This window comes from Parasteatoda tepidariorum, chromosome 10, assembly GCF_043381705.1.
Source record: "Parasteatoda tepidariorum isolate YZ-2023 chromosome 10, CAS_Ptep_4.0, whole genome shotgun sequence".
Taxonomy (NCBI): Eukaryota; Metazoa; Arthropoda; class Arachnida; order Araneae; family Theridiidae; genus Parasteatoda; species Parasteatoda tepidariorum.
In genome coordinates this window covers 56,676,747-56,689,278 of record NC_092213.1, presented here as the reverse complement: position 1 = coordinate 56,689,278, position 12,532 = coordinate 56,676,747, and the positions used below count along the sequence as shown (strand labels likewise).

Genomic DNA, 12,532 nt, shown 5'->3' with positions numbered 1-12,532 from the left:
AAGTTTAAGGGAGAAATTTGCTTTGGTGGAGGACTTTTTGATGGAACTAACCCGCATTTACGTTACACGGCGAAGAAAACCACGAAAACATCCCACGGTAAGCCTGATGGCAAGGGGGCTCTAACCCATCATCCGTGTACCACTGAGGGTATTTTATATCAGCACTGTGGTCGGTACGAGCCGGATACGGAATTCCTATCGACCAGCCATCACTGGATTCGAACCCAGTTCACCTCATTGGAAGGCGAGCACTCTCCCCTAAGCCATCACTGCTCAGATTATGTGAATTGTAACTAACCTGTATTCAGTCTATAATTATTTAAATATGAATAATTATAACTACGTTTTCTTATTTTATCACATTTTTAAAGTGAAAAATGTTCCAAGTTTTTTAAAACATTTTACAAGCCAGACCTCGTTGCCGCAGTATTGTTTGGAACTCAAAGGTTGAGAAAATGAGAAGTCTTGCTTTCTAGATTAAGCTTTAAGCCTTCCAATGGCGCAGTCGGTTTAAGTCTTGGTCACACCTTTGGGGGAAAGTTGGGCGGTCGTGAGTGCGATCCTTGCACTTGACGAAATACCGGTGTACAATTTGTCGTGTTTGAAAGTCCTCGCTTTGATTATGATGTGGTAGTTAGGATGTAGGTGTACCAGCTCAGGCGCTGTCCACGTTGTCTGACCAGGGACAAAATTACTTAAAAATTCCTACCATAGCCATTAAAAGAAAGAACCATAAAAAATAGGGCTAGGTGTTTGGTCTTAGTAGGGTTATGTGTGCTCTTATATACCTAGATTACATATTTTTTTTTTCTCGAATAAACTGTAATGAATGATTTAGATTAGATAAATATTTAAAAAGCACTTAAAGAAAATTAATGAAAGGATACATTAAATTTTTTTTTAATGAAATAGTCAATAAATAAATATACATGCATTTTTTTAAAAAAATATTTTTTAAATTTAGTATTTTTGCTCGCCCAAAAATAAAATTGAATTGGCCTCTCTCTCTCTCTTTTTATTTATTATTTATTTGTAACTTTATTTTTTTGAACGATAGAAAGAATATATCTGAGTTTGAAATTGTTATTTGATTACAAAGTAGGGTTTAATTTAATTTATTTGTTCCCACAACAAAATTAGGCTATTTTGTAAAATTTCAAAAGGGACAATGATCGCCGCCTAGAGTGCTTTATCATGAAACCTTCAATTATTTTATTATTTGTCTTCACCGCAACAGCTCGCGGTTGTTCTCACGCGTCTGGTTTTTCAATCTGGCATTTTGCTGTTGCCATTTCTTTAATTACTATATTCATGAAGAATAGGGAAAAAGAGACAGGAAGACATATTGGAATAACTGTAATTTAAGAGAAATATCCGCTTTCGCCCATCATTGGAGCCTTTTATTTAATTGCTGTTTTCTTTGATTTGATTAAGACTAGATAAAAGTTTCGCTTTGTGGGTTTTTAAAGTTATTTTCATTTGCCATTTTATATCTATTGAAGCCGCGAGAGGAAGAATAATATGAATTATGTGTTAGATTTGCTTTCCTACAGAAAACTGTATTTCTTTTCTTAGACGAAGAAAGGATTAAATATTTAATTAAATTACTTGGAAAGTAGGTTAATATGCTGAACTTAGTGAATGAATTCTAAGTTAAGAAAAACCGAAAACGCAAAAACAGCCCTAAAAGTTTTAAGAAATATGAAACGAAGTGCTCGTTACATTTAAATAAACGTTGCATTTAAAACTTGTTTCGACAAAATTTTTTTAAAACAATATAAATTAAAATTTAATTTTTGGTAAGCTGGGGTTTTAAAATTATTAATCTAAAATAAACTGAGAAAAAAAAACCATAAAATATCTTTTTAAAATAAGAGCATATTTAAACATAAAAATATAATTATTATTATTATTTTTTTTTTATTTTTTTATTTATTTTTTTTTTTTAAATTTTTTAAATTTTTTAAAAAATTTTTTTTGTCGTACGCAGCTCTACAACGAATTGTAATTTATCAAAATATTTTTTTTTTCTAAATCAATAATATGGTTAGCTGTGTTTTGAACTATAATCTTGAAAAAATTTCAAATATACAAAAAAAAAGAACTAAATATATTGTTCAATATTAATTTTTTAAAGATATTTTTTTAAAATTCCTACTTACAGTTTGATAAAAAAATAATAAATTTACACTTAGTCCTTAGCTTTTCAAAACATAGCTTCACGAAAGCTGTATGAAATCTACATTCAAAGTTTAAAAGAATTCTACCAATAAACTTTTTTTGCATGTGCTAGCGTAAAAAATTTTTCTCAAAATCAACGTTGATCAAGTATAGTGTAAAAAATTTTGCTGTTTAGTTGCCACCATTTTTGGTGTTATGGTCGTTTCTAAAAATCAACGTTGATCAAGTATAGTGTAAAAAATTTTGCTGTTTATTTGCCACCATTTTTGATGTTATGATCGTTTCTAAAAATCAACGTTGATCAAGTATAGTGTAAAAAATTTTGCTGTTTAGTTGCCACCATTTTTGGTGTTAAGATCGTTTCTAAAAATCAACGTTGATCAAGTTTAGTGTAAAAAATTTTAGTGTTTCGAAAGTTAATGATCAAAAGTTCATATAAAAAAAAAAAAAATTTAAATTATGGTTGAAATTGCCGATTTTCACCGAATCGGGTATCTTATTTTCAGTTCGCATCTTCCTGTATGTTTTTATAAAGCAAGCAAAATTTTTTGTAAGTTTAATGCGTCATTTAATGGAAGTTATAATTTGTTATTTCAGCTCATGAAAACAAACACTGGATTGTAAATTTCTCAAATTTTTTTATTTATTTTTTTATTCGAAATGTTGAAGGGTGTTGAATTATTAACATGCAGAAATTTGTTGAAAGTATAATTTGATACGAAGTTGAACTCTATTATCGTACTTCTTAAACTTGATTAAATGATTTTGTGGTTTAACTTGAAGGAAAACTTGATTCAATTTAACTCCTAATTTTTGTTGCAGCTAACTTTCTCTGAATTATACGAAGTCGAACTCATTTATTGTACTCCTTATAAATAAATGTATAATAATTTTTAATATACAATTTAATTGTATCTATGTTCCATTGTTTGTTTTAAAAAATATTAGTTGGAACTTTTATTGGTGATAAATATACGACGAATTTTGCATTGATGCTCATGTATAAGCTTAGTTTTTTAAAACAGTGTTTTTCTCATTATCGCCCGATTAATTATTTCCCCCCTATTTGATTAAAGAATTAACAGGGTTGCCACCCCACAGGGGAAACCTGGAAAATACAGGGAATTTAAGAATCACCTAAAATAACAGGGAAAATGCTGGGAATTTTGATTTTTTCTGTACAAATTTGGAAAATGCAGGGAATTTTGTTTCTTATTTTTGTCTTTTAAAAAATGTTGACCACTCAAAGTGTAATCTGTGGGATATTTAACCATGATATTTCAGCCATACTAAACTATTTAATTTACTGTAGCATTCAGTTGTTTTTCCAGCAATTAAAATTAATAAATATAGTTAGCCCAATATAGCTAACACAAGAGCACAGTAGTTGTTGTTTCCTCTTAATATTATGTGTATAATATGTACAGGGAAAACACAGGGAATTTTTATTCCAGATTTGAGTGGCAACCTTGATTAACAACTTGCTATTTTTAATGTAGTTTTTGTTACGTGTAGAATTTGTTTTATAAATGGATTAAAATGATACTTGTTTACGTTTAACGCATTTTCGTTAAAATATTTCGCCCACCTTTTGATAAATATTTATATTTTTTCGCGGGCAATGAAAAATGTATCAATAATATTCACTTTCATTTAAATTTGTTAGTATATCGGGTATAACGATGACAGAACCATTGTAAATAAATGTTTTAATAGAGGAATCTTACACAACAAACCAAAATTCAAAATCAATTTTAGATAAATTAGCTGAATTAATTTCTTTTAAAAAATCAGTTTCAACCACAAAAATATTTTAACTTAACAGTATTAGAAAAAAAAAAGTTCTTATAAAAAGTTCAAGGGTTATTCTGGAAACTTATGGTAGGGCATTACTTTATCGAATATTTACTGAATATTGATCAAATTTCCAGATGTTGTCTACCGAGTCATTCGGCTGTATATCAAAAGAGATATAAGATTAAAATCAATTTTGAAAAAAATGTTCTATGTTATCTATTTTTTTCTCAATTTAGTCCTTTGACACATTTTATTTTAGAAAATCACAACAGTATCTCTTTACAATTCCACGAAACTAAAATAAACGTTCTTTTTTTTCAAAAGGAAATAGCTTTCGAAAAGAATTAACTCTTAGCCCAGTTTCGAAAGCACCTTTCTAAAATACCCGCTTCCTTCCATTCAAAAAATTTCATTCTTACTTAGCATCACTTGCTCAATAAGCCATTCAGGAAAAGAAGCAATTCACGTTTTGCGTGCCGCAATTTTGGTTTTTGTTTCGTTCTGAAATTTGTTCACCTCTTTTTTCTGGAGCGAACACAGTCTGTTGATACGACAATTCGAAGTTATTTTTTCAATTATGTCTTTCGCTTCTTGTCTTTTCTATGAAAGAAAAAAAAACTAATTTAAGAATTTCCCTTTCGTTATTAATTTTTACGGTTCCTTCTTCCGATTTCGGTTAATTATAAAATCTCTTGCTCTAATAAGTAGATTGATAATAAAGGATTGTGAGTTCTTTATGGGGCATAAATCTGTTCAGTGTTTAACATAGTATTATTATTTAATCACTTTTTAAATCAAAAATTGTCATAAAAACTACCATTGTTATTTTGATATGGAGAATATCCTGGTTGCCGAAACCCTTCCAGCACGGCAGCGGGCACTGCAGATTATTGCAGCACCAGCCCTAGCAGCAAAGTAACTTGGGCCCTTATTGGATTCAATGTTCATTAATCTTGACTCAATGAGGGTAAAAAGGGCCGATATTTCCGATAATATCCCTACATAGAATTGTTAGATTAACCTAATATTTTATATCCATTATCCAACCAACATATTCAACCATTATTCAACCAATACCCTGTATAGAATTGTCCATTTCATCCGATATTTTACAGCCATTTCTCAACTACTATCGGCCCCTATATAGAATTGTTATTGCAGAACATTAAAAGCCATTGTTGAAAAATCTAGACACCCCAATATTTTGGTCCCTCGGTGCATGTTCCAATATGACTCATATTGAGTCAAACTGGAGCCAACGTAAAATTGTTGCTAAGGTACAGATTCTTTTTCATTTAAGTTTTCTTTTTAAAAAGTAAACAAATGGGGGAGGAGATTACTGAAGCCCCTCTTTTAAGCACTTTTGAAATTCTTTCAAATAAAAAAAAAAGTTAAATTGAGAGAACCTTAAAAAATTTGTCATTTGATAGGTATCAATTCCGTTTGTTTAGCATCATTGTATAAAATTCAGTTTAAATTCAAACAATATAAATTTTCAAGCATTATTTGTAATAGTCTTATACATATATAGTTATATAACTATATATGGTTATATTATACTTATAGTTACATAGTCTTGTAATCCCCGTGGCAGAATCGCAGCGACACGGCGACATTGTCGCAGAACGTTGGAGTTCTTGCAGAAGGATTTTACCTTTATTTATTTTTTGACAGAAATTTACCTGTTATATTTGAATCATGCATTTAAATAATCACTTTTTGACACGCTCAATATACGTCGATAGTATCGTAAATTGATGTATTGTTTCGATTGTTATTTCGTCAGATATTGATGTTCATTTTCACGTGGATTTTAAATATCCCGATAAACAACATGGAAAATTCGAATCGTGTATTTGAGTATTTACTTTTTAACGCAATAACTGACAAAATTCTGTCGAATTTTATCAGTTATTGCTATTGATTTTTAAATCCGATATTTTTAATACGATATTATTTTTATACAACAGACTAACCAAGAAACGAAACACGCATTTGAGATGTCCGATTCGCTAGATTTTATCGTTGATCTTTTTTTTTTCCGCCAAGTACTACTACGAATTTAATGATTTAAAATTTTTTTTTTACAAAAAGCGAAGGGAATAATTCTTCCAAACAAAATGCGAAATTGTTACCTATAATATAAGAATTAAAATTACATATTCAATTAAAAAAAATTATAAGTAGTTTTTTTGTAAACACAGCGCTTTTGTTACTTTAAATTAGTAACATACATGTTTATTATTATTAAAAGTATCTTGCAGAAAGATATTAGTGTTAGAGAGTTTTGTCTCAGATAGCTCGAAAAAATTCTGCCACGGGGTTTGTAATAGTCTATTTGTAATAGTACTATCTATAAATTTTGTTTACACGCATGTTAGATTAGGTTGAATTTTTACTATAATGAATTTTTAATGAATGATGAATTTTTACTATTCTGACTGCGTTGAGGAGGAAATTTTCCTCCAATTGTGACATCCTTTATGGATAAATTTGCAAAAATTATTTTAGTCACCATTTTAAAAGTTCTATCTAATCTATAACTACATAATTTTTGAGGCTTTACTTTCTCATAAAAGCGTGAAAGGCGATTTCGACACAAACCAAATTTCGTATCTTTCTCGACAGTAATCACGTGGGGGTTGATATCAAAATGATGATTGCTCAACCATTGAGAAAGAAAAGCTTTTGTATGGAAAGTAGCGGTGGTGATTTTTGAGAGCTGGACTAGAAAAGGTGCGGTTGGGCTTGTATGTATTAGAATTCGGTCTTAAAATCAAAATCATATACGCCCTCGCATATTAGAAAGTATGTATAAAGAACAGGTAGACACCATTGTTGTGGACTTCCATAAAGGAAAGCAAGTGTCGCAAGCAAAGACGATTGCCTTGACCTTGATAATTTCTGTTTGATGTCTTGTTTATTGTCGAACAAGTGTTTCTGGTCTTTATTAGGTGGGCATTATGCAAATGACTTTTATCTTCTTAACTCGGTATCGACCTAGATACACTGAAATTGGTCCTACTTGTTGGTCGTAGTTGAAAAAGAAATTTGATAAATCCCATTATAAATGACCGCAAGGAAATATGCATAAGCTCAGCTGACGAAAACAAACAAATCTGTTAAGTCTGTTATAAATTGCAGCAGTGGATAATATTTTATTTAATTTTGTTGTTGTTGTAATAATAGCTTACCGCGTCTGGTTTTTTGTTGTTTCTTAAATTCATAATAACGTCGCAAAAATTTGATAGTGGTTTGGAATTTCCTTTTGATAAAATCTATAGTTGAAAATTAAAAAGTAAAAAGTTTAGTGGATGTAGGTTATAAGTCATGTTTCAGTGACTTAAGGGATACCTTGTAAAGGAGACAGCTTTCTACTAGAAATGGTCTTACGTTTAGAAATAGCGCTAATAACTTGTTGTATTTAAAAAGAAACTTGAAATATCCGCTAGAAATGACCACCGCATATGCTTAAGTTTTTGTTGACAGCTGAAAACAAATATGATTAGTTTGTTATAAATTGCTGCAGTATATAATGTATATTTAATTTTTCCTGCTAAAATATTTATTCTAGAAATATTAATGTACGTACTGTGTGTTATTCGTAAATAAAGGTTTAAAGTTGATAATGAGAAAGTGATTATGAAATAGTTTGCTGTATTTACCCTATTTAGTTTTTCACTTTTAAATGTATACTTTTAGTTAAATAACGCAACTAGTGTTGTCGAGACGCGTATTATTTTTATATCATCAGCTTCTAAGTGATGATATGAAAATAAGTTCTAAGATAATGTGAATGAAAATAAGTTCTGATATAAATGATCTGAATCTAAGTTCTATGAGTGTAAAATATTTCCGAAGAAAGTAATTAAGAGGTAATTTATGTATATATATATATATATATATATAATATAGTATTTATTATTAACATAAATTCCATATGACTAAATTGAACTGCTGTTAAGATTAATATTTTTATTTAATTTTTCCCAAAAAGTTTTTATGTGTTCAAAAAGTACTAAATGTTCACACAGTTTTTTTTTAATAAAGTGCCCTATGTTAACAAATTTGTTTTCTAATTATAATGCAAGTTACTTAATAATTATTGGTTGTTTATGTGAATGATGTTTTACCTTTTGTTTTATTTGTAGCCTCAAAATCTCTTGCTTACAAAACCTTTTCCGAACGGGGAAGTGAAATTATGCGACTTTGGAATTTCCAGACTCATTACAAAAGGTATTGAAATCAGAGAAATTGTTGGAACTCCGGATTATGTGGGTAAGTGTTCGCAAAGTTAGAATTATTACATTTATTAGAAGCTGATGTCAAGTTCTTTTTTATAAATTTTTCTTATCGCTGAGATCATAAACTTTATTTCTTACACTACTATTTTACATACCAGAAGCTTGCAAATTTTAAACTCTTCGTGTCTGTGAAATCTGAAATTGATTATCGAATTATTTATATTAAAATTAAATGTCGAAAATTTTTTACTTCGAACTTTGCTACAATTTGAGTAAAAAGATCTTAAATGTCCATTTTTTCTCTTTTTAAAAGATGCACTGCAATTATTAGTCGATCGAATACGACTAACTATTCCGCAAAATATAATCGACAAATAATTGTGTCCTGATGGTTAGAAACGCATTTGTAAAACAGTATTGAGAAAATTTATTTTTAACTGGGTGCGTAGCGTTTTTAAAAAGTGCTTAAAGGAGCTTATTTTCGATTATCGTTTTTTAAAAGCCCTTAAAAGGTGCCGTTTTCATTGGGTGTTTGTAAAAAGTGCTTAATTTTATTCTTTTTCAAAATGAGATTTTTCCTTTACTATGTTGATTTTCGCTTCGAATTATGCAAAAAAACGCAGTTTACATTGTTCTATTCAACGTTTTCACAATTAATTCAACCCATATCTATTTCGGCACATTCTCAGTCCGTAGCATTTGATTCACGTGACTCAAATTTCATGATTTTTGACAATTGTCAAAAACAATGTCAAAATGTTTATTTATTTATTTTTTTTACATGGCGGTTAAAACAAGATAAAACCGTCAATTGCGATTAACTTTCCAACCCTGCCTAATTATAATATTTTTTTAAAGTACCTAAAAATATTTTTTGAGTGCTTGAAAAGTGCTTAAAAGGTGCTTACCTTTTGTTGAATAATTTGGCTACTCACCCTGCTTAAGTTCAAGCTACCCTTTTGTTTTTTAATCAACTATAATCTTAATCAAATGGACGAGTCTTTTTACTTAGAATCTTATCTTTATTCTAGCACTTTACAGACTTCAAGCTATATGTATTTAAATTTTAGTGGCAAGATCAACTTTTAATAATAATTCCTATAAATGTAATTTAGTAAATGAGCTTTTGTTAACTATTACGAAATCTTAGTTTTTCTTGGTCAGAAAATTTGCTGATCCGGAAAATTCATGTGCTCATCGGTTCTTATCAAATCCAAGGTTGTGTTGTTGAGCGTTAACAAGAATAATTATAATCGTCCATGCTTATAATTATTCTTTGTTCATTTTCAACCATGCCTCTTTTACTTCCTCGGAGTGAGGAAGAACTGTTGAATAAACAAATGATAGAAGATAAAAAAAAAATTCCACTTTTCCTTTCCGTTCGGCGTCACACTTGGAAGAACTTATGGTTGTTAACTAGTCTGTCATCACTCAAGCAGAACTGGATTCACTTAAACCATNAATGCCAGGACATTGAAGTGTTACCAGAAATTCTTTTTAACTGCTAATACTGTGAAGAGGGAGAGCAAATATTAACCTAATACCAAGTTTGTGTATGATTGTAATATGCTTGGATGTAATCAAAGTTATTTATTTATTTAATGATTGATTATTATACACAATTTTATTCTGTACTGATTATTATACACAATTTTATTCTGTACATATCAGCAACAAATTTTTTTTTGTTTCTTTCTACAGTGGATGAAAAGAATTAATTTAAGCAATTTATGGTCCATCTAAACATAAAGGCTTAAGTTGAGTTACTTACTATTAATTTAAAATGACTGTTTTTTAAACTTCTAAGGTAATATGTCATTTTCCTGGCATTCAAGATTTGGTGAATTTCTATTTTTTTTTTTTTTTCTCGAGCAAATGTCAATAAACTACACTGCTGTCTATCTATAAGATATTAGAAAGTGTAGCTAAAGAAGTATACAAAAAATTTTTTAGATTATTTTGAAGACTATAAATTTGAAGAAATTTTTTGGTCCGAATTGTCATGTTTCGTGAGAATCACCCATATATTTAAAGTTTAGTAGCAAGATCAACTTTTAATAATAATTCCTAGAAATGTAATTTAGTAAATGAACGTTTGTTAACTATTACAAAATCTTAGTTTTTCTTGGTCAGAAAATTTGCTGATCCGGAAAATTCATGTGCTCATCGGTTCTTATCAAATCCAAGGTTGTGTTGTTGAGCGTTAACAAGAATAATTATAATCGTCCATGCTTATAATTATTCTTTGTTCATTTTCAACCATGCCTCTTTTACTTCCTCGGAGTGAGGAAGAACTGTTGAATAAACAAATGATAGAAGATAAAAAAAAAATTCCACTTTTCCTTTCCGTTCGGCGTCACACTTGGAAGAACTTATGGTTGTTAACTAGTCTGTCATCACTCAAGCAGAACTGGATTCACTTAAACCATTATTTTAAAAATGAAGCTGTGGTGGTGTAACTCTAAGCATCCTTTAACAAATCTTTTTTTTATTTTTTATATGGTTTAAAAAAAATTTGTTATTATATAAGTAGTTCCAGCTCATAAGTTTAACATGTGATAACCATTCTAATTAATTATTAGACTAATAACATTTTTATTTCCTCGTACGGTACGGTTTTCTTCTATACATCTTTAAATTATCAAAAAAGAAAGGAATTAATTTAACGACCTCCCCCCTTCCCCCCGAGATAAAAAGTAACACTATGTTGAATTACTTTTATTTGAGACATCATATTTCGAATATAAATGCAATGTTTTAAATAAACAGAATTAACATTAATAAACTTTTTAGACTTAAGTTCCTAGTGTAATGATCTCAGAAGAATATTTCTCTTTCAAAACCTTCTACGATGGTGGATCAAATATGAATAAGACTTCTTTAATAACAACTAAATATCACTTACAATAATATTTTCTTTTTCTACATAATTTCCGTTGACATCTACACACTTTTTGTAAGTTTTTTAATTTTGGTGGAATAGGAAGAAGTAAGCCTTGTACTGAACCACAAAATCTTTTACCTCTTCATTGGATGGAAATTCTCTCGCCTCCAAAGGTGTTCCAAACAAATGGTATTCTAAAGGTGCCAAGTCGGGGCTATATGGAGGATGTTTAACTGTTTCCCAGTGTAATTTTTCTTGTGTTATACTGCGGCTTTTTGACGTGTCGCATTGTCCTGTTTGCAAGAGAATTTGACGGATCAGTATACTGCGTCTCTTGGACCGACAAGCTGCTTTTACTTTTTCTAAAATTTTACAATAATAATTTGCATTAATTTTTCGCTGTTCATGAAAGATATCAGCATACACTTGTGAGTACTTAATCAGCAAATAACCGATATTTTGGCTTTGAATGGAGCACATTCATTTTCCCAACGCCATTCCATATTGGAACGCTTTGTTTCAAGTGGGTAATGATGAACCCGAAATTTACCACAAGTTTGCATGCATCATTTGCATACTTGAGCGCTCAACAGGGTATCACTGCAAACTGTGCCTGTAATCAGAGTAAAATTTCAATAGGTCTTGCATTTTTTTCTTGTTAATTTAACTATTATGCGTTGTGCAACTGTATTAGGAACGTTATTCTCACTCATGATTCGAACTAATAAAAAAAGTTTACGAAGAACTAAGCACTGCCAAATAATTATAACTCTAGATAAAATTCTATTGTTGCCATGACAACAGCCATAAAAATCTTCTGCTATTTAAGAAGTCTCATTTACATTTGATCCATTTATGTAAATGCTTTAATTTTTTATGCCATAAGACGAGGATTATTACGCGAAATTAATACACAGTGTTTTGATTTATATTTGATTCAGAAGAGCCGCGAGCCAGGGATCAAAATATTTTAACATTTTTAAAAGAAATTTTTTTTCTTCGTTAAATTGTATTGGGGAAAGGGTAAATAATGCTGAATTTATATATATAAAAATGCTTTTCTCAATGTAACAAAAGATATATATATTTTTTACTCATCTCTAGTGGAAACCTTTTCTTCTTCATTTTAACGTAAAAAGTGTTTATTCTTTTATACATATTATAAAATATTTCTGTGTATACATCGTCTGGTATAATCGTACAAAGAAAAAGTAATTTTTTAATATCGTAAAAAAAGGATTTTTTTTTTTTTCGAATTTAAAANCATCCCTGATATATATATATATATATTTTACTTATCTCTAGTGGGAACTTTTCCTTCTTCATTTTAACTTAAAAAGTGTTTATTATTTTATACATATTATAAAATATTTCTGTGTATACATCGTCTGGTATAATCGTACAAAGAAAAAGTAATTTTTTAATA

The 12,532-nt window shown here is 29.5% G+C and overlaps 1 protein-coding gene across 2 annotated transcripts in view; it reads left to right on the top strand.

The window, feature by feature from the left end:
• Positions 1-12,532, top strand: part of LOC107443047 (serine/threonine-protein kinase 17A) — a 114,191-nt gene that overhangs the window by 95,223 nt on the left and 6,436 nt on the right. For both annotated transcript variants that reach the window (XM_016056784.3, XM_071186878.1), the window contains exon 5: positions 8,130-8,256. In XM_016056784.3, coding sequence (XP_015912270.2) covers positions 8,130-8,256 — 127 coding nt within the window. The remainder of the gene's footprint in view (positions 1-8,129; positions 8,257-12,532) is intronic.